At 34.7% G+C, this 23,623-nt stretch overlaps 2 protein-coding genes across 2 annotated transcripts; both read left to right on the plus strand.

Moving 5' to 3' along the window:
* Positions 1–312: 312 nt before the first annotated feature.
* LOC133324330 (inactive hydroxysteroid dehydrogenase-like protein 1) lies at positions 313–3,620 on the plus strand. The gene is made up of 5 exons (XM_061533175.1): positions 313–472; positions 537–659; positions 734–844; positions 2,963–3,414; positions 3,492–3,620. The coding sequence occupies exons 1-5, from the start codon at positions 313–315 to the stop codon at positions 3,618–3,620; spliced, it is 975 nt and encodes a 324-aa protein (XP_061389159.1).
* Positions 3,621–7,346: 3,726 nt separating this feature from the next.
* LOC133324331 (hydroxysteroid dehydrogenase-like protein 1) lies at positions 7,347–16,511 on the plus strand. The gene is made up of 5 exons (XM_061533176.1): positions 7,347–7,522; positions 15,303–15,425; positions 15,567–15,677; positions 15,748–16,196; positions 16,398–16,511. The coding sequence occupies exons 1-5, from the start codon at positions 7,354–7,356 to the stop codon at positions 16,509–16,511; spliced, it is 966 nt and encodes a 321-aa protein (XP_061389160.1). The 5' UTR covers positions 7,347–7,353.
* Positions 16,512–23,623: the final 7,112 nt, after the last annotated feature.

Below are 23,623 nucleotides of genomic sequence, written 5' to 3' on the forward strand. Positions count from 1 at the left end.
GAAGTTGTTGTTTATATTTCATATCGTAGTAAATTAACATAGTCTGATACTGTACATAATATTTCATATATAATATTTTGTTAATTATTTATTATATTTGTGTATGAAGTCATATTAAATCATCATACGAAAAAATATTCAATACACGTATTAACACCCTATCGTAGTGTAATTTGCAAATAAATTGCTTATTATAGCAACCATTTTCATTGAATAGCAAAGTAGCAAATCCCAAACGGAAGAAAAATAAATGTTTAGTAATATTTTTACACTGACCTGGGATAGTTGCAGCCGTAGCATAAATAAGAAAAAATGTATTGTTCTTCCCAATTTTTCTTATCGCTGGGTGTAATCACTTTTCTTTATTATCTCTATGAATGTTTGAAATCGCCGTTACAGCTGTTGTATTATCAATGGCTTGAAATTCAAGGGAAAGCAATTCCTCTTACAGAGAAATTTGGTAAATGGGCTGGTAAGTAATAATAAATTTTTTTTAAAAACTCATTAAGAGGTTTTTTAATAAATTCTTATTATAGCCATTACAGGTTCCACGGATGGCATTGGCAAAGCTTATGCTCGGGAATTGGCCCACAAGGGATTTAATATTGTGTTAGTTGCCCGAAATGAAGAAAAACTAAAAGAAACTGCCGATGATATAGGTAAGAAAATTGCAATATGTGCTCGGATATAGTAAAAATAAATTTCTAAACTGATTTCAATCTTTGCTTTACAGCAAAAGAATTTGGTGTAGAAGTTTACACTATTAAGGCAGATTTTTCCCATGGACCTGCAATATATGATAAATTATTTCAAGATCTGGCAAAGAAGCCAATACGATTGCTGGGTAAGTTGTTCAATTGAATTTAATAATATAAATTAATAGTTGCTACAATAACTTTATATAATTAAATGAAGATCGTTGTAGTCGGTTGGTAGACCAACAAAACTAAATATATATAATTATACACTCAGGATTATAGATAATTGCTACTGATGGTATAAACAAGCAAAATGAAACAAAAATGTGCCTCATCGAAATATTGGTTTTAAACTCCAAATTTCCTTGGGACCAAACATTTTCAGACAAGTTTGAGTCGACGTACAAATGTCCGTCCATCCGCCATCCTTCGATCTCCTCCAAACTTTGTATATAGAAATATTTCTTTCAAACTTTAACCAACTTCGAGGATAGGAAATATCGGTCCACTTCTTCAGATGCCTTCCCCACAAAATTGTCAAATACAATGCGAAGGGAGTATCCGATTAGAGCTAAACTTTGCACAACGTAATAATAACAAGCCGTTATAATGTTGTAGATGGGGCTTATCGATCCACTGTTCCTAGTACCTCTCTCACAAAGGTTCTAAATTTGGAAATTTGTAAAATTCATATGAAGGTAGATGGTGCCCGATTGAATACAAACTGTGCACTCGTAAATTGTTGCCAAAGTTCGAATATGGGACCCATTGGCCCACTCCTTCTGGCAACTCATACACAAATTGCCACCAAACACTTCTGAACTAGAGTTGTACAGTTCACGAACGAACTAGTTCAAATGAACGATTCATTAAAAAAAACGATTGAACTAGGTATTTCAAAGTCGTTCCTTTTAGTTCGTTAAAAGAACGAACTGGAATAATCGTTTCTTTTAGTTCAAATTTGAGCGTTTTACTGACCTAGTTCCATTTTTCTCTAAATGGAAGCAGCACCGATAGAGTTTTATTTTGCATGTGATATTAACAGCGCTTTCATTTAGTAAACATATAAAATATGTTGCCTATCATTTAAGCCCTTTATGTTCGCAAGAAATTTTTCAATTATTCTGAAACTTTTCTTTAAAAATCCACACCTTATAGACCCCCATAAACTGTTCTAAAATTTTTCTATATAATATTCTCACCATAAATAAAACAAAATTGTTTTTATTCACACATCACAATCTTCCAAGAACACAAACTATCAACTGAACGATTTGGAGAGCCATGAACTATTAAAAGAACGACCGAAGTAAAACGACAGCTGAATAAAAGAGCTTAATTGTGAACGATTGAACTTTGAACTAGAAGACCAAACTAGTTCAGTCAAAAGAGCTGAACTAAAAAGAGCGATCAGCTAACTGAACTAGATAGAACAACTCTATTCTGAACGGATAGGGCTGTCGAATGCAGCTTTAATGTCGACGAATATTTTAAATGTGTCGAGTGTTTTTTGTGGGTCTTTTGCTGGATTTGGCGCAGAGTGAAAATCTGATCACAGATCCAATGTTTGCATATCGCAATATTTTCACCTGACTTAGAGCAAGTCCGACATAAGGGTCTGAAGGACAGCATCATCTGGAACGACCCCAGATGGTCAACTATTTGATAAAAACATATAGAGAATATAGCAGACCTTAATTTTTATATACGCCAATTATATATACGCCCATCGGGTACCGCCGCCTCAAACTATAAAAATTGTAAGTTTAATAAAACGCTAGCCATTTACGGAAGGATATGCCCTCAGCCATAAGGTGGAGTAAATATTTTTTTTTAATATAAAACATTAGTTTACATATAAAAGAGGTATTTATAAAATGTTTATAAATTTTATATATACAGAACTTTTAAACTGCTTTTCACCGCAAAAGGTGTCTTCCACAGGAAATATTTCTGAAGGTATTTCACATATAAGATCATAGATTACAAGATCAATAGTTCTGTAAAAATTCAAGCAGTCTTCTATCAGTATATCGTTCGATTTACTTTCAAGCCTCTTAGATCGATCTAAACATTTTACTACAATTATGAAACGCGATATTTTATTTCATAATAATAATGTATTTTAATCAAATTTGAACATTAGAGGTACGTGTGTAGAGTATTACATAGCGTTTTGGTCATAATTGTCTCCGAAAATATTAAATGAAAAAATAGCCCATCTAAATTTTTTTTAACATATATTTTCTACATCTACCTTTCAGTTAACAACGTTGGTATCGGTCACAATCCACCTGGCATCACTCCCAGTTTCACGGCCGAACATCTTTGGGATGTGATTTATGTTAATCTTGGTGCTGCCACACAACTATCTCGCCACTTTGTTGATTTATGGCTGAAACAAGGAATATCCGGTTGTGTAGTAAACATATCATCGATGTTAGAAGGACAACCGGCTCCATATGGTGCCGTTTATGGTGCTACAAAGGCTTATCTGCGAAGTTTTACAACAGCTCTCCAACATGAAGTTCAATCATTCGGTATAACCATTCAACTATTATCGCCTGGTGCTGTTGCAACCAAAATCAATAGCTATTCAGCATGGTGCTTAAAGGGAAACCTGCTCGTTCCCACAGCTGAGGTATATGCTAAGTGGGCTGTCAACACGCTAGGGAAATGTGACCAGAGTACTGGTTACATTTGGCATGCCGTACATGTGAGTTAATGACGAGATAGGAAGATGTCTTTTTGCCTTAATTAATTTATTGTCATGTTTTTTTTTTCATTTTATAGTTAGCCACTATGAAGTGGTTACCAACATTCCTTAGAATTGAAATGGTTAAAATGCTGGTAAAAGCCGTTACCGATGACACAACAAATATCTATGAAGCTAGCATCAGAAAACAGTATGGTCAATTGTAATATTTTACGAAATCTAGCTATTGTGTTCTTCAAAATAAAAAAATTACAATTAGTTATAAAGCATCAGTCGATGTTGCTGGGAGATATGTAACATTAGCCTACGATATATGTAGTAAAGATTTATCCTAACACCAAATATGGAATTTTACTTTCCATATCTGTAAATAAGTTAAGTTCGATAAAAATATTGGTGCAGCGGTTAAAAAAAATAAGATCTATTTTCAAATATTATGATTTTTTTATGTAGTCGGTATTTAGTTCAAACATTAAGGTGCGCCAAATGTGGGTCAAATAGTATTAACAATTCGCTTTATGTCATATGTTGAAATCACGATAGAGTTGGCCCATATTGGCCCACTTTTTACGACATAGCCCGTCATATATAAAAAGTCCCAAACGATTACAGGTATATTAAATGTCTACCTAATGGTGGAGGGTATAAAAAGTTGAACTCGGACGAACTAAATGACGTTATTAGTTCCTTCCACTTAATCTGCCCGATCATGAATATCCGCAAGGAATTCTATCCTCTAATAAAAATAATCTCGAGAATCAAATCTTCCGATCATGAATAACTTTAGTAAAATATATATGGAGAGGAGGAGAGTCGTAATGCTACTGCTGTGAAAAACGCAGCGTATAGGGCAACCCTGCACAGAGTAGGAACGCGTAATGCTAGAGAGAATTATCGGAAGAAAAGGAGAGCGAGGAGGATTATCAGGAAAAAGAAGGAAGAACATGAAAAACGTGATCAGGAGTAAATCGAAATGTACAGGAGTTAGAACTAAATTCGGAAATTTTCCCAACGAGTAAAACACCAAACCAAAGGCTTTGGTGCAGGCATATCCTCCTGTAGAGATGACGGTGGAAACCTGTTGACAAATACATACAGCGTGTTGAGGATCTGGAAGGAGAATTTTGAAAAACTTACGATATCAAATAGTAGCGGCGAAGAACATACCCCAGAACCAATGAAAAATGACGGTATAGAGTGTATACCACCTAGCCAAGATGAGGTCAGAAAAGCAATCAATCGGCTGAATAATAATAAAACAGCAGGTGCAGATGGGTTACCAGCCGAACTATTCAAGACCGGTGGTGAGATGCTGGTCAGGAGTATGCACCAGGTGATTAGTACAAGCTAGAGGAATACATGCCCAGTCCGTGCACTATATGTGCCAACTATAGATGAATTAGTCTCATTCCCATCGCATATAAAGTGCTCTACAGCGTACTGTGATAACGACTGAAGCCAATGGTCAATGAAATGATTGAACCATACCAATGCTGCTTCAGACCTGGAAATTCCACCATATACTAGATTTTCACTCTGCGCCAAATCATGGAAAAGGCCATGAGTCATGTCTGCGTTCGGCATTCCCGCAAAATTAATAGGCTATGCAGGATAACTTAAACTGGCACAATATCATCAGTTAAAGGCGGAAAGAACCTTTCGGATCCCTTCAATACCGAACGAGGGTTCAGACAAGGTGACAGCCTCTCGATTCATCTTTACAACATCCTGGCAAACGAGAAGCTAAAGTTGAACAGAAATGGTACTCTGTACACCAACCAACACATGTCACTCGCCGATGACATAGACATAATGGGTCGAACAATGTGAGCGTTAACAGCCACCTTTAAACAAATTGAGAAGGAGTCTGGCAAAATAGGCGTGGCAGTAAATAGCGAGAAGACCAAGCTGATGGTATCAACGCACAAGACGTCCCGTAGACTCGGACCAACTGTGGAACTTGAAAACAACATCGAAGTAGTCAAATATTTTATACATCTCGGTACCGCCATAAATAAAACTAATGACATCAGTTTTGAAATTCGGAGAAGGATAGTGCTGGCCAACAGATGCTACTATGTTATTTGTAAGCAATTTAGAAACAAGGCCACCCCTCGTCAAACCAAACTCACGCTGTCCAAGACGCTGGTTTATGGATCAGAAGCATGGGCACTTACGCCAGCAGATGAGGGATTTTCACGGTGAATATAGGTGTGAAATGAATCACGATCTAACCATCTATACACGGACATCGAGATAGTCAGTCGCATCGATCTGCACCGACTACGGTGGCTAGGCCATGTTGTTCGAAGGGATAAGTATGCACAAAAGTCATATAAAAACGAGGCAACTGATGGTTCGCGCAGAAGGGGAAAACCACGAATTCGATGGGAAGATCAAGTGTAGGATGACATATCAATGCATGATCTTTCTAATTGGAAAAACTGGACACAAGATCGACGCGCCTGGAAATCTTCTTAAGTTCGGCTTATGAAACAAATGTTCTGTCTCTTTAAAAAGAAATGGAATCAATTACAAAAGTAAACAAAACAATTTATAATTATTTAAAATACGATTTTATTTGTATATAATAAAAAAATCCGTGATCAAAAAATTATTGAGCTGCAACCAAAAATTAATTTTAAATTTTTATTTTAAGAAATTTTGCTACAAAATCTATTAAAAATGTTGATTTTGTAAGTTTTAATCAAAATTACTTCGAAGAAATTAGTTTTTTGCCAGCTCCCGTCAATTTTATATGTGAGTTCTACAGGAAACACAAGTTTTGGGGAATGATTTTCCTTGCGGAGTTTTTATTCATGATAAAATGAAAAAAGAAAAATTCCGTACGGATTTGGTATTCTTGGTTGAATATTTTCTTTATTTGATTTCACTTTGAAAGTATTTGTCGGGTCAGCTAGTAAACAATAAAATATGGAAACGAAAAATGCTTTCCAAAAAAAGTTTCTTTATTGTAGACATCAACCCAAGCAAAATAATGTTGGAGCTTTTGTTCGTATATGAATGAAAAGCTCAGACATAGAGCATTATTTAAAAACCATAACATTTATTAATAAACATTTTAAAATACTTTTTCAGTAGTTAGAACTTAAATTACGATATTTTTCCTTATAATCATAATAATCATTATTGGATACAACATTTGATGGCAATTATATGCTGCATCACATAAAAACATTACAGCGTCAACTAAACTCATGAATTGAGATTAGACAAAGCTAAGCTTATGTTTCCTCTACAGGTTCGTATCATACACATGACAAAAGAGGTATGAAGTCAAATTTTAGTTGGTTGCTTTGGTTGTCAGTTTTATAGCATTAACCATGATTCAGATCTGGCGAATCAAACCTTGCTTCATTCATACACATTGTCGGAGCCGCCGCCGCATTTGCAGCAAGCGAACCTAGCCTAGGCTAGGCTCAGTTTGAACGAATCCAACTGATAGTGATGAAGCATGGAAACCAAACAAACAATTCGAATTGAAATTTAGTGTTTAATTCAAGAGGCTCGTGAACGGTTGATAAGCCCAAGCCAAGTGTAATAATAATGTTTGTATAAATGCAATTGTATGAAAAAAATCAAAAAAAGTGAATTAATTTAAATTACGATACAATGCAAACTATTTAATGTTAATGATAAGGAAGTGATTGTTGTTGCTTTTAGTGTAAATTTTTATCAAATACAAAAAAGCTGAATAATTGTGTTGGTAAATCAAAGGTTTAACTATAATTTAACCGTACGCTGATAAAAAATCGCTCTTATCAAGACCTCTATGTGAATTGTAGATAACCCTTAGCAGTGTTCTGTTGTTATTGCAATACCCAAAATTGTTGTGTTCAATATAAAAAAAGGTGCAATCGTCAAGTAAAAAAAATACATTTCGGTTACCATCAGTTTTCCGCCAAATTCGCGTTCAACATGTTGTCCCTGTTATCGGCCTTCATTTATTTTGTCGGAATATATGCTCTTGCCGTATTTATTTACGATAATTTCATATCTGTGGTATCCATAATCAAATCATTACTGCAGCCATATTTCCAACCTCAGCTACCGACAACTCTAGTGGATAAATACGGAAAATGGGCAGGTGAGAGAATGTGTTGAAAGTGAAAATAAAAACAAAATGAAAAATTAATTCAATATTATTGAATTTGCAAAGCAAAGGCCCCATATAATGGTGAATAAATATTAATGGCTTTTAAAGGCAATTGAATTACAATTACTTTAAATTGGTATTTTGGAAATTTGTGTGTATTTTAAAATTCTTTAAAATGTTGCATAATGCGCAAAACAAAACAAAAACTGATATAAAAGTATCAATGGTTAATGTGCATTAGTCAAATATTTTGTAAAGTTTGATCGCTTCTACCAATGAAAATCATTTTTAGCAAATTTCGTGTTCGATTTAACAAAATGAGAAATGAAAGCAAATATCTTAAATATATTAAACATCAATACAGAGTGTTATTTCTGTTCACATTTGCCTCTCGTATAACCTTTTCCAGCAGGATGTTAAAAAGGTCCACGACAAAGTGTGAACTTGTCTGAATCCTCGTTCGGTATTAAAGGGCTCCGAGAGGTTCTTTCCAACTTAAACTGCTGATCTTGTACCAGCAATGCCAAACGCAGACATGACTTTAAACACTTCTGAACGGATAGGGATGAAAATCAATAGGATAAAAAATCAAAAGTAACCAAATAAAAAATCTTCAAAAATAGTCAACAATCAAAAATTTCACAATTCTACAAACTGTCCTTCAAATATTTTATAACATTTATTTACATGTTTCCTCCATTAATTCCTTGTGACTACAGTAACACGAAATAATTGCTGAATCCTCTATGGACTGCGTAATGTAATCATCTATTCGTTAATTATCGATAATAAAATTTGCAATTTTTATGTCTAGTCATGTATGTACATAGCACATTTGTGCCACTTACCCGTTTTTCGTAATGATTAACTATTGTTGCTGCTCGCTCTGGCGATCTTTTGCAATCTTTTTTGCCTTTCTGTGTAAATTTCAAGTGTCATAAAATGTTATTTATTTGTTTATTTCATTTTTGTTTTTGCAAATAATGTACTGATGTTGTTGTTGCAAGTTGTTGATTTTTATTTAGCCAAAATAAATATTTACAAATTAGTAGCAATAACAAAAGGAAAAAAAATAAATAAACATCAGCCAAAAACCTTCATTTGTAAGCATGGGAAGAAACATGAACTATTTTCGGGGTATGGAACTTTCGCAAAAAAAAGAAAAGTTGACATTTAAATTTGGCATATTTTAGCTCGTTTGAAAGTAGAGATAATGTTGTAAAATTTATAATAAAAATTATTTTTTTAATTTACATTAAGATCTATAAAAACCCAAAGAAGTCTTAGAAGACGAAGTGAGGAACACTAAATCTAAAAAGTGCCAGTTGGAACGTGGAACTAGCATGCACTCACTGTAACTAACTAAAAGCTTATATTTTTAAAATACCGCAAATGAATATAATTATATATCGTTTATTACCTAAAGCTATGTCTGAGTAGTATTTGCAGATAAGGAATTAAAAATTTAAATTCTCATATTTTTTTTTCATAATTCCCATGCATCAAATGAATTGGAATTTTTGTCAAAGCTTTTCTATATAATAAAGGTGTACACATAAGTAATGTCAATACTTGTGGAATACACACAGTATTTTTGCAAAAAGTGACCCTATGTTTCCACAGGACTGACAGAAATTTGGAATATCGGTTTCCTAGTAGATATAAAATGTACCCAACTGCTATTTCAGTCGTATTAAGGATTAAAATAAAATCTTACATTAATTTAGCTATGTTCGTGTGTATATTGAATTTACGATAGAGCTCACAGATTTCCTGTATGGGAAATATATCAACTGGTAGAAATAGTTCAATGGAGTATTGGCCCCTGAAAAATATCTTTGACAAATAATTAAATAACCCAAACTTTCTAATCTTTAAAAAGTGCCTTAGCGGTCCATTGGTCCTTCAAAATCTTTACAAAAAAGTTCATAATTAATGGCTTACTAGTCCTTAAAATGTCACCGAATAATAATCTATTGGCCATTGAAAAATACAATATTATAATTCAAATTTGAAATATTTATTTAAAAACTAAACTGATTATTTTTTTAGTCCCTGAAAATCTTCTTAAGTTCGGTCGGTCCAAAGGCAGGTAATCAAAATATATATACTGGGTTTGTTAAACCATGAACACAAGAGTATCCCCTCAAAAATGAAGTACTAACTTTCTTAGTTACTCAGATGACTTAAGGCAGAACATTTGTTCCATAAGGCGAACTAAACAAACATTTCCAGACGCAAAGGTCTTGTACTCAGCTCTTCCAATTTCGAAATGTTGTCTTCAACCTGATCTTTCCATCGAATTCGAGGACTTCTCCTTCTGTGTGAACCATATTTGCATTTTGAGCTGGGGCTTGTTCGTTCATTATCCCAACATGATCAAGCCAACGTAGTCGCTGCAGCTCGATACGTCTTAATATGTCGATCTCCGAGAATAAATGGTATATCTCATGGTTCATTCGACCGCTATATTCGGAAAATTTTCTCTCAAACACGCCAAGAGCTGCCTCATCTACTTCCGCAAGTACCCATGCTTCAGATCCATGAGAGTGTGTGTTTGGTCAAGCAAGAGGTAGATTTATTTTTAAATTGCTCAGATCATAGTAGCTTATGTTAGCCCCCACTATTCTTCTCTGGATTGCAAAGCTGATATTATTAGTTTTGTTTATGGTGGTACTAAGGTGTATAAAATCCTTTACTACCTCGAAGCTGTAGTTTTCATGTTCCACAATTGGTTCGACTCTACTGGACGTCTTGCACGTTGATACCATCAGCTTGGACCTTCTCGCCATTTACTGCCAGTTTCACTTTGGCTGGCTCCTTCTCAATTCGTTTTATGTCATAGGCGTAGGCGAGTAACATGTGTTGTTTGGTGTTCAGAGTGCCATTTCTGTTCACCTTCACATCTCGTATGATATCGGATCGGTATTGAAATGGTCCCAAATGTCCTTTCCGACTTTAACTGCTCACATTGTGCCAGTTAAATTTATCCCGCATACCAGTATTGATTTTGCAGGAATGCCGAACGCAGAATAAGCGGATTGGGCTGTCGAATGCGGATGTTTAGTCGACGAGCAGGTGGAATGTGTCGATGTGTTTCTCCTGGTTTTTTCAGGATTTGAAAATCTAATATTAAAATCTGGTCCACTATAGATCAGATTTTGCCAGGTCTGAAGCCACATCATATCGTCTTGCATCCCTTTATGTACACGGGACGCAGAATGCTGAAGCTCGAATCATTGGGCATGCATTCCTCTAGACAAATTGTAGTTGGTGCATGCTCTTGATTAGCGCCTTGAATAGTTCGGTTTTGAATATTTGGCTGCTGCTTTATTTGTTTTTCAGTCAATTAGTTGCTATTCTGACCTCTTCTTGGTTATGTGGTATACAATCTATACCGCCATCTGTAATTTATTCAGGGGTAGCTTCTTCGCCGTTACTATTTCATATTAGAAGCCTTTCAAATTGATCCTTCCATATCCTTAACACGCTGTATGTCACTTTCACGTATCTGTCACCAGGTTGCCTTCAAAACCACTGGCGAACGGACAGGCGGCGATTCATTAAAGCCAATTGCCCGTTCAACATTTTTGAAAAACCAGGCCCAACCTTCGTTAAAAATGCAATCCTCACACGATGTGACAATTTAGCCCTTTATTTTCTATAACATTTTAATTTATTTTTTTATCAAATTCTGCTAGTACCACATAAATACAAATAACTAGTAACAGGGCGCAACTAGTCACTCTCCTCCCTACTAATGGTACCAGAGTTGAACATTTATTAACTTAAACACAATGGATGAACAACTAACCGGCTTTTTATGCTTCGATTAAGTTTTGATGCGGTTACAGCTTTAGATCAGACTGTAAATAAATTTTTATGAATCGTGCGTTTAATTGTTAGTTTTTTGTTTTTTTTTCTTTTTGTGTTGCTGTGTTTCATTCATCCCAAGTAATATTTTTACCCAATTTCTTTTGATGTCTATTTTCGGTTTATGATTTTTTTATAGTTTAGTATGGCACGATGGCTGGTAAGCTTGGCTTCTGTCTTGTCATAATGAAGCTTCAGACGACCTTGCATTGTTTACACTCTATGGTACTACATCGACTTTGTGAACCCGTATGCCACCGTAGTTTCTAGTGTGACTGCTTGAATAAAGTGCGTTAAATTTGTTTTGAGATTGTTATTTCACGCAATTTGAGGAGAGACCTGAACAAAGTCAAGTTCAAGTCCATGGAAAATTAATTGGCATCATAGAATAAAATGCTAGACATTCTAAATGTAATTTAAAAGTCATTAGAAAATATAAAATCGGAACTGTATAACTTATCCAATATCCAATTTGACAGTATTGAACAAATTAGCTCGCGTAAATTATTTTCTTCTTTATGCGTCGAATTTTTCGCTAACTTTTCAATTATCTCCATTAGTTGGTAAAAGGTCATTGACAATAGTCGCTTAAAAATAACATCATAAAGTGGATTCAATTGGCAATTTGATTATATCAAACGCCCACTAGCATATAGTTGGAAACATTTTTCATTACTTGATTGATAAATTATATGGTGTCTCAAATAGGAAATACTCAGAGCAATTTAACTAGTTCTGCGAAAAAAATAAAATGATTCGATAAAATATTGAACTGCAATGCATTATAAATATCGAAATTCAAGAAGTTCATTGAACTAAAATGCGGTTATTTAATACTTGAATTTTGCAACTTAACGTAAGAAAGTTATATTTTTTAATTTTAGTGAAAATTGAACTAAAATTTATAATATATATTTATATTTTATATTCTAAAAATCGTATATATAATAATTTTTTGTAATTTCCATTAACAGCCAAATACCTCAATCATAATAATGTTGTTACAATTTATATATTTATACATTTCTCCGGCATTGATCTTGTTGTGCAAGACATAAAAACTTGCAAGACATCATTTTTCGATAGCAGCTATAAATTTCATAGTTTATAAACAGCAATTCCTTTCAATTTATAAACAAATTGCGTTTTTCAGTTTATTCGTTGCATCCAAAAATATAATTTTTTTATTACATTCCATATACATAGTATATAAATTCCGGACATTTTGCAGAATTTTCCAATAGACATCTGTGAATGAAAATAAATTCATATATACACATACATATATCTATTATGGCGAATATCGATCTTGTTTAACATATGCGTATACTGCATACGAGTTATGATTGAAAAATAACCGTAAAGTTTTAATTTCTCTTTCATCTCCTCAATCGTAGCAACACGCTTTCCTTTCAGCTGTGTCTTCAGTTTTAGTAAGGGGAAAAAGTCATCTGGGGTTATGTCCGGCCCCTCACACATTGATGTGTGAGCGGATGCCTTATCATGTTGCGCAATTTATAAAAGTGGTATTCCTTATTGACCATACGGCCTTGTTGCAAGAATTCCAGATGCACCACGCTTTGAAATCGAAGAGAACAGAGAACCTTCACATTTGACCGAACTAGTCCAAATGTGACATGTCCCGTCAACTTTTCAATTCCAATTTTTACCCTGCACCACTTTAAATATAAATATGTTTTCTGGATCAGTACAAAATTTCATTGTTGAAATCGCGATATAAATGATCAATATTGGTTCAATTTTCGATGTAAACATCATATACGAGTGTCCTATAATTGTTGGTATTTTGAGAATTACAGACCAATTTCCAACATGAGAGTTTGGTGTTTGATATTTCGATATCTCCTGACAGCACATTTACTATGGCTAGCATCCATCTAAATATGTCAATTTAAGGTATTTCCACGATGTGCTAGTCTCATCTTGTCTCAGTAAAGTCTATCGTACGAACATATGTTGTGTTGTAAAGAACAAACACTTGCCGTCAAAAGGATTCTTCTTGTTAGATCCAACACAAAAAACGATCACCGTCTTGTAGAGTGTGAAAATTTCTAAAAAAAAGGCAGCCTTGTTTTTGAATTGCTTACTCAGACCACAGTCATCGACAGTGTGGGTGTCAAAGACGAATTAATTCTAACGAAAGTTGTTCCAGGAAGAATAACTGTGAACCATGACAGTGCGATGTTTCACGTCGAAGGCAATGGTGTATGTGTAAGAGCTAGTTTACAAAAATAAAAAAAAAAACAAATCTGATTCTGGATCGGTATTAACAATTTGTATACCCTTTACCACATTGTGGTACAGGGTATTATGTATTTGTGCATATGTTTGTAACAGGCAAAGGGAAATGAAATAGACACATGATTCTTTTGAGAATATGCATAGAATAACCTTCTGAGTCAATTTATGCATGTCCGTCCATGTATTTTTGTGAGCAAAGTACAGGTCGCATTTATGATCCGAATTGGATGAAATTTAGCACAACTCAACTATATCCGATCGAGGCCAAATTTTGCACACCGTACTGAATTAGGTCCAGTTTAATATCTGTAATGTTTTGTTGAAATCGGTTCTGATTTAGATATTGCTCCAATATATAGCTTCGTCAGATTTTAGGTAAAGGGTCCACTAAACTCCCAATTTTTGACCGAATGTGACGAAATTTGGCATAACGTATAGAATTAATACAAGGATATAGTATGTTAAGTTTCACTGAAATCGGATCAGATATAGATATAGCTCCCATATATAGTTTGTTCGATTTTAGGTAAATGGTGCAACAAACTCCCATGGTTTGTCCAATTGAGACAACATATTGCGCAGCGTACTGAGTTAGGTCCAGATAGACGTATGCGAAGTTTTGTTGAAATTGGTTCAGATTTAGATATAACTCCCCTATATAATTTCGTTCGATTTTGTGTAAATGGCGCATGAAATTCCCAATATTTGTCCGATTGAGAAAAAACTTTTGCACAGCTTACTGATGTTTGATGTCTGTGAAGTTTTGTTGACATCGGCTCTGATTTAACCCCTACACATTTTCGTCTGAATTCATGCAATAAAGATTTCTACTACCGAGATAAAATAGTGGACAGCGCACTGTGCTGCAGGATTCTAAATGGCGTATGCCACGGTTGCTCAATAAGGTCCTGATTTACATATAGCTCCCATACATATTTACTCGATGTCATACAAATGGTTTACTAAAGAATCCAAGTCTGCCCGATTGACATGCAATTTTTCATAGATATCAGAATGGCATGTGTATTGTTTTTTAATGGTTAAAATATCTATGTAGATCACACATTTAATTTCGCTCGATTCGATTTCAATGTTCCTCCAAAGATGCTATGTCTGTTCTATCTACAGTATATTGTATATATAGTATCTCTTGTACGTACTCAAAGTGAACTTTTCTTACTGGTTCAATATGGGTCATCTGATACCAAACAAATGATCTGGGTGATGGATGTTCCATCGCAAAACCTCCTAAGAGGTCCGCTCTATGAGCTGATTATATACTAAGACACTGTGAGGCCGGTATGACGCATCGATGTTTGTTCCCCAACCCATATTTGCCTTCCTTAGATGTTGGTCATGCTTCCTATTCAATTCCGCTACTGTTTTAGTGTTGCGTTTTTTATGAATGTTGCTGTTGCTTGTAAAAACCAACAGCATTAATTTCGTCACTTTCTTCTTAGCATTAGGCATTTGCATTCGCTAATTAACACTTAAATGTTAATTACTTCATTTTCGTTTTCGCTTTTTCTTCGACAGTGCTGGTTATGCTATTTTACCATAACGATTATTGCCAGTCTTTTATGTTCACTTCACCATGTATGTAACTAAAGCCTCTTTATTTGTTGCTTTATTTCAGTTATTACGGGAGCCACCGATGGCATTGGCAAGGAATACGCTAAAGAGTTAGCCAAACAAGGTCTTAATGTGGTGCTCATTTCACGTACCAAAGCCAAATTGGTGGAAGTGTGTAATCAAATTGGTAAGTGCATGGAGACGGCAGAGGGGCACAAATACTATTTATCTGCTTTAAAAAAAATCAACATTTGGCGGATTTTAGCGCTTGACTGATAATTCTCATGTTTAATTTTGTTTTTATGTTATTTTTATTTTTTGGTTACAGAATCCGAATATAAAGTTAAAACGAAATGGATTGCAGCCGACTTTTCCAAGGGCAAAGAGGTTTACAGCCACATTGAAAATGAATTGGCTGGTATACCTGTGGGAATATTGGGTAAGAGAGAATGACAAACTAATATATCTCGTTCAAACTACATTATCCTATGGTTACATTTGATTTTCAGTTAACAATGTTGGTAAAATGTACGATTATCCCGATGCCGTGGAAAATGTACCCGAGGATGTATTATGGGATATTATCAACATTAACATTGGTTCCGTGACCATGATGACCCGTATGATAATTCCCTATATGAAGAAACAGGGCAAAGGTATTATTGTGAATATTTCATCGGGCAGTGAGCTGCAACCTCTACCTTATATGGCCGTTTATGCTGCCACAAAACGTTTTGTGCGAACCTTTACCTTGGCCATTGAACAAGAATTGGCTGAACACAATATTGAGGTGCAGTGTGTAACACCATTATTTGTCGTCACCAAAATGAATCAATATTCCGAGACAGTAATGCAGGGCAGTATAATGGTACCCAGTGCTGCATCTTATGCCCGTTCAACTGTATTTACTTTGGGAAAAACTAAGGAGACAACGGGTTATTGGTCTCATGGTTTGCAGGTAAGAAGAGGTTTTGAAAAATAATTATGGAACATTACTTAATAAAAAAAATCTGGTGACAGGTGAAATCGAGAGGGAAATTTTAATAAAATTACTTAATTTGAGAAAAAGAGGAATGATAAAATTATCTCTCCTCATTATTTAGCAAAAACTCTGTTTTCTTTTTAATCTCAAATATATATCTGTTTTATTTTGTTTTAGTATTTCATTATGAAACTATCACCCGAGAGAGTGCGAACCCGCATTGGTGGCAACATGTGCAAAAAGTTACGACAAGAATATCTGGATTCAGTACGCAAAGAGAAGGCCATCTAATTAAATGCATTCCAAAGTATCTTAGGAAAAAATAAGTTGTTTGTTTTTACTTAGTTAAGTTCGACTTTTATATTTGTATAATTTAATGTATATATATTTAAAAAAATAAATATTTTGTTTTCCAAATTAATGTTTTTATTATTAAAAATAATTTGAAATTGTTGCTGTCCATCTAGCATAGTCCAGTACTTTTTGACTTACGGCCATGGTTATGTTGTTTTCAGTGATTTGAACAATCAACTAAGTGGAATTATTTCATTAACATTTTCGTTCATATTTCACAGGGGATGATAAATACCAAGCAACGGATCTGATTTAACATGGCGAAGCCCAGGCTTATATTGGTCCCTCTTTCATCTCAATTGTGGACACTGACCTCCACACAGTGTCACCAGGGGTAGCTATTTCATCACCCGTTGAAATAGTGAGCTGACATGTGCCTCAAGTTCACCTATAAGAACTATAAAACTGGGATGAGGGGTCGGGTTAGTTGCCCACACTCGAAAATCCCTGCCTTTTCGCCGACTACAAAGACGTATTCGACACCCCCTCAGAGGTGTTTAATACGGCTATGCAGGATAACTTTAACTGGCACAAGGTCAGCAGTTAAAGTCGGAAAGGACCTGTCGGAGCCCTTCAATACCGAACGAGGATTCAGACAAGGTGACAGTTTGTCGTGTGACCTTCTGCTGCTGGAAAAGGTCATACGATATGCAAATGTGAACAGAAATGGCATTCTGTGCACCAAACACCATATGTTACTCGCCTACACCGATGACATCGACCTAATGGGTCGAAAATTGTGAGCGGTCACCTTTAAAGGAATTGAGAAGGAGTCCGCCTAAAGTAGATCTGACAGTAAATGGCGAAAAGACCAAGCTTATGATATCAACGCGCAAGACGTCCAGTAGACTCGGACCAACTGTGGAACTTAAATACTACAAATTCGGGGTAGTCGCCATAAATAAAACTAATAACATAAGCTATGAAATACAGAGAAGAATAGTATTGGCCAACAGATTCTACTAGGGTCTGAGTAAGTAAATCAAAAACAAGGCCACCTCCCGCCAGACCAAACTCACACTCTACAATACGCTTATACTAACCGTGCCGTTATATGGATCTGATGCTCTTGGAGTGTACGGAAGACAAATTTTCCGTATGATCTATCGTCCAATCTGGGTTGCCGGTGAATATCGCCGACAAATTAACCAGTAGTTGTACCATCTACACTCGGACATAAACATCGTCAGACGTATTGAGCTGCAGCGACTACGTTGGCTAGGCCATGTTGTAAAGAGAGATGAGGATGCCTCAGCACAAAGCGAGCCAACGGAAGGCCGCGAATTCAGTGGAAAGATCAAGTGGATTCGGTGGAAAGATCAAGTGGAAAAGTCTGAGTAGGAATTGGGAGAAATTCGAAAGACGAACAAGAGAAGACGAACAAGAGAAAATCGGCTCAAATCAGCGGTTTATAGACCTATTCAATTCTAAATAATCGTTATATGAGATTTCCAACTTTTAAGAATGCTGACTCTTTGTGGAAATGGTTTCAGAAAGAGCGGATCGATGGGTTCTATCTTCGAACTGGATGAAGGCTGGGTAAAAGGGATTGCTAAAATCGTTATTTCATTAATATAAAAATACTAAAATCTGATGTATATTTTTATAAAGCCTTCCTTGAAATATTTGTCAGACTCCACAAAAATTGTTAATGGTATAGCACACATATTTCGATAGTTTCACATATTTAAACCGAACAGGTCTTCATTATACATTTCGGGCTTTAATACGAAATTTACCTCGTATTCTGTATATTGAAGGTCCTGCGATGTTAGTTTCATTTTACAAATTTCAGGTTTTATTATAATATTCTGTTTTTTATAGTATTTCTCAATTTTATAGTTGCACCACTTTAAATATCATCAAGTTAATATAAATATACCCTTTAATTTCGGCAAAGTTTGAACTAAATTTGGAACATCCATGGAATTTCGGTGGTACCTCTATAACAAAGATATGATATGTTCTGATTTTGTAGTTTATTTTTATAAAGCCTTCCACCATATCATCGGGCTTTAATACGAAATTTACCTCGTATTCTGTATATTGAAGGTACTGCCATGTTAGTTTCATTTTAGAAATTTCAGGTTTTAATATAATATTCTGTTTTTTAAATATCATCATGTTAATATACCCTTTAATTTCGGCAAATTTTGAACTAAATTTGGAACACATGGAAAATTATAACAAAGGGCCAAAAGTGATCCTTTTTCGATTAAATTAAGATTTTGTTTAATAGTGTAACAAATTTAACTGGCCAAAAGTGATCTACAGAGTGAAATGCTAACAGTTGAGCAATATTTGTCTTTATACATTTTTCAGAATATCTTAAATGTACGTTTCAAAATCAATATGTTTTAATTCGAACATATTTTGTAACATCGTTTAATATTTCTTCTGTTTCCTCTTTACAAGACATGTTGCATTAACTTACATTTGCCTAAATGCAAGACCAGTTTCATCATTGCATTTTTTATCATTTCAAACCTGTCGGTTGTTGTAGCTTGTCGGCCACAAGCCGCACAAAAAAACATTCAACCTGGCTATTGCATAATTTCTGTTAAACTTTCGATTTCGTATGTAACCAGTTTTAATGTAGAAAAAAATAATAAATAAATATCTGTAAAAATAATCCAACAACAATAAAGTCGTTGACCGTTAAACTTCCATGTGGTGATCGGTCGATGCAGAGACTCTAAAGCCGTAGGAAACAATTGGCATCAATTGACGCTTGATTGCATTCACATCGACAATGCTGTTGTTGTTGTTGCCATTGTGGTATTACATGGAGATTTCCTTTACCAACAACAATCAAAAATAATGTAAGTATCACTGTTGTTTCATACACACGTACGTACATACATGAAAGAAAAAACATTATTTTTGTTTGGAGTTGACATTCAGTCATTTAAAAACTAATTACAATTAAAGACAACATTTTAAGCTAATGCCGATGAAATCAACCAACCAGAATTATGTACCTAACAGAACTTAGCATCTAATGGTTCTTTGTCTAGAGTTGTTGTAGCTTGTCAATGTTTTCTGGCAAATGCCCTTGAATGTACGTACGTACGGCTTGTGTATTTACAAATTCCAAAATTTCGTTGTTCAAAAAGTTTTCCACAAAAACAATTCTAGTTTTTTTTTTTGGTAAAAACAACATAACCTTAAATACAAACATGTTGTTATATCATTGAAGTCGTGTATGATGTCTAAGCCGGCATTGCGATTTCTTCGTGTATCTGGTAATGGTTTTTGTTTGTATCTTTAGTGAGTTTTTTGTAAAAATAGTTTCACTTATTCGCCTTAAGCCCTCTGTTAACAAAATAGTGGTAAATGAGGTTATTTTTGTTTTTGGTAGCTATTGTCACAATTAATTTTTGTTGTTGCTTTTTTGCTCCATTGTTATGGTTGTTAAACGTCATCATAAATCAAAGGTTGTTCAGCAACCTTGCAGCAAATACTTGATTGTAATTGTAGCAGTAAAGTATTTATAAATGTATGTAATTAATTTGCCAAAAATGTTTATTGGAGAGGGATATGAGTTCAGATATAATATGAAGCAGATCATCTGGAACGTTAATGAACCACATTTATTAGTAACCTATAAATAAGGTTATTTTTTACGAATGGACTTTATCCAAAATCATAATTGAAAAATAAAATCATGTTATTAGTTCATTTAAGCCGAAGATTTTAATGTAAAGCCTACCTTATGCTTGGGTACATAAAACGGAGAAACGTATTTTCAGAAAAAGAAGAAAGAACAAAAAAACTTGAGCGGAGCAAATCGGAAAACTTACCAACGAGTAAAACGCCAACCCGAAAACTTTGGTGCAGCCACATTCTCCTGTAGAGATGAGGATCTGGAAGGAGCATTTTGAAAAGCTTCTGGTATTAAATAGTGGCGGTGAAGAAGATAACCAATAACCAAAAAGAGATGACGGTATTGAGTGTATATCACCTAGCCAAGATGAGGTCAGAATAGCAATCAATCGGCGGAAGAATGATAAAGGAGAATTTGCCGTTGGGTTACCAACCGAACTAATAATGACTGATGATCCAATGCTGGTCAGAAGCATGCACCAGCTGACTAGCACAATTTGCCAGCTGACTAGTACAATTTGGCTAGAGAAATGCATGCCCAATGATTCGAACCTCAGAATCCTGTGTCCGTGTATACAAAAGGAGACAAGACGATATATGCCAACTATAGAGGTATAAGTCTCCTTTCCATCGCATATAAAGTGCTATCCAGCGTGATGTGGGAGCGACAGAAGCCAATGGTCAATGACATTATTGGACCATACCACTGGAAAATCCAGCATTCACCAGATTTTCACACTGCACCAAATTGTGGAAAAGACCCACGAAAAACACATCGACACATTCCACCTATTCGACGACTATAATGCCTCATTCGAAAGCCCTATGCGTTAAGAGGTGTATAAAGCCATGTCTGCATTCGGCGTTTTTGCAAAATTAATGCAGCTATGAAGGATAAATTTAACTGACACAAGGTCAGCAGTTCAAGTCGGAAAGAACCTCTCGGATCCTTCAATACCGAATGAGGATTCAGATAAGGTGACAGTTGGTCGTGTGACTTTTGTAACACCCTGCTGGAAAAGGTAATACGAGAGGCAATGATGAACACAAATGTTCGCCATACAGCACATGTTACTCACCTACGCCGATGACATCGAGATAATAGTTCGCTTCTACTATGATCCGAAACGACCCGTGTCTTACTAGGACGCCCAATTCTGAATAGTAAACCTCAATCTCAGTAGTAAACCTCAATCTTCGCTGTAATTCGAAAACCCCCATGACAAAGTGATTTTTATACATTGGCTCAAACCAGCGACTTTTTGAGATTTAAAAGTTTTTAAAATGTTAACACTTTCGTGGAAATATTCCAAAAAGAGCGGGTAAGCTCGGGATGCGACGCTCGCATAAGTTTATTTACATATTACAACATTTAGACCTTTTTTTGGCGAGACTGGCGGTATAAAATGTTAAAATTCAATGTTATAATTAATATAGATCCTCTCGATGCGTTCTGATTGTAATTTAGAGGCATATAAAAGTGAAGGGGAAGGCCAAGATTTCTATAGAAATATCAAGTGGAAGACAACACTTCGGAACATGGTATTTCAAATTGGAAAAGATGCGCAAACAACCAACGAGCCTGGAAATCTTCTTTAAGTTCGGCTTATGGAATAAATGTTCTGTCTAGAGCCAGCTACGTAAGTACATTATTTTTGGGTATATAAAGACGTCGTAGTTTATTTAAATAGGTTTGTATATCCAAAACCATACCAATATGACGCCCAATTAAAAATAGATTCAAAATCGCTTATAACGTCGGCCAAGGTACCAAAGGATCGAGACATTTTGGACTATGGACAAACAGGTAAATCAAGCATTATCCAGTGTGATTTATACACTTTTACTTCTGTTCTACTCCGACTGAGACACCTCCAATTTCTTTTAACCGCTTCAAAGCGAAGTCAATGATGTATGACCGATGAACCATTGATGCCATGTTTTGGTCGGCCAAAAATGAACTAGATTATCTTATTCGTTTTTGGAACTTTCCTTAAAAAATCAGGCAAACAAATTGAGATTTTCAACATAGAATTGGCCGTCCTACGTTGCTCAATCGGAACAGTCGCCACATGACCAGTTTTCTCGAGAAATCAGTCGGTCAATTGAATCGAAGTACTTCTTCTATGAACAATTTTCGATGGATATGCTCATCTTTGAAGAACCACACGATCGACTGGTTTTTTCGCGCTCCTACGCATTGTTCCTGATTCGTCACTGTAAATAACACAACACATGGTCGTACGTCAAACAGTACAGAGTACGTTTATACTTAATAATATTACACTTTCCAAGGGAAAAGTCAACATCTTGTGTTGCCTATGCCAGAAGGCATATCATGTGAGCCGCTCAGTGCGCACATGGATTAACTCTATAAATTGAAAATTTGAGAAAGTGATGTAATGCATTTTGGTTATTCAGGAGATACATTATGAATATAAATTTTATGACTATACTGAGACCTTCGACACTCAAATTTAATATTTTTTTCAAATAGTAGAGTTAATCGAAGTGTGCACTGAACGATTTATATATCTCTTCATTTCACTATTCATAAATAAAATACAATTTCAAATTTGTTTTTACATGTAATTTTATTTCATTTCATCGCGACGTGTTGGAAAGACAAAATTGATGTTAATTTTTTACACAGATACCATTTTTTTCGTTAAATTTTGTTCATTTCCCGGTGAGGATGATGACATTTTCACATGGACACTTGTAACGATGAAATGTTGAAAAATTACAAATCCTGGTTTCCGATTGTTGAAGATGTTCTTTCGATTGTTTTTCATAAAAAATATTTATATGAAAATATATAAATGTTAATACTAATGACTAGTTAAATAATAATAAAACAAACATTGTATAGACCTTGACAAAAGTCAAAATCTATAAATTACAATAATTAATTTTAATAGAAAAATAAAATAAATAACAAAATACAAAAGCTGAACGCCAGTTTTCTGAAAGAAAATAAAATGAAAAAATATATTAATTATTTTTGTTTATAAAATTAAGGAAATTTTGTTTTTGCTTACCTTTTTGTGGCTGTTAAATAAAAAGAAACCGCTAAGATGCTTTAAATGCGATTTTCAATGACGTCAGCTGGAAAATGCAATAAAACAAAAGAGAAAAACATTTTAATTAGTATGTTTTGCTGCATAATATTTATGTATTGTTTTTTATTATTTTTTAAAAATAATATTATACTATATAATATTTAAGTAACATAATTTCTTTTGGCAATGCCTTGGTTTTTATATGTTTGATTTTCGGCTATTTTTTTGAAATTAGTCAACTTTTACTTGGCCGGTGTTATTTGTTTATCTAGGGTTGTTTTTTTATATATTTTTTTGTTTTGTTAAAAATACAATTCAGCAATAAATTCTAAATATTTCATTTTGAAACATCGACAACAACAAAAACAATGAACATAAAAG

This window comes from Musca vetustissima, unplaced genomic scaffold, assembly GCF_032173495.1.
Source record: "Musca vetustissima isolate MV318-11 ecotype Yass unplaced genomic scaffold, APGP_CSIRO_Mvet_v1 utg387, whole genome shotgun sequence".
In the NCBI taxonomy this organism is placed as follows: domain Eukaryota; kingdom Metazoa; phylum Arthropoda; class Insecta; order Diptera; family Muscidae; genus Musca; species Musca vetustissima.

Excerpts from the sequence above, each read along its gene's own strand:
- LOC133324330 (XM_061533175.1), top strand. The coding sequence starts at position 313 with ATGTATTGTTCTTCCCAATTTTTCTTATCGCTGGGTGTAATCACTTTT. Across the intron at positions 845-2,962 it reads GAAGCCAATACGATTGCTGG|TTAACAACGTTGGTATCGGT; the intron begins GTAAGTTGTTCA and ends TCTACCTTTCAG. Across the intron at positions 3,415-3,491 it reads ACATTTGGCATGCCGTACAT|TTAGCCACTATGAAGTGGTT; the intron begins GTGAGTTAATGA and ends TTCATTTTATAG.
- LOC133324331 (XM_061533176.1), top strand. The coding sequence starts at position 7,354 with ATGTTGTCCCTGTTATCGGCCTTCATTTATTTTGTCGGAATATATGCT. Across the intron at positions 7,523-15,302 it reads TAAATACGGAAAATGGGCAG|TTATTACGGGAGCCACCGAT; the intron begins GTGAGAGAATGT and ends GCTTTATTTCAG. Across the intron at positions 15,678-15,747 it reads TATACCTGTGGGAATATTGG|TTAACAATGTTGGTAAAATG; the intron begins GTAAGAGAGAAT and ends TTTGATTTTCAG.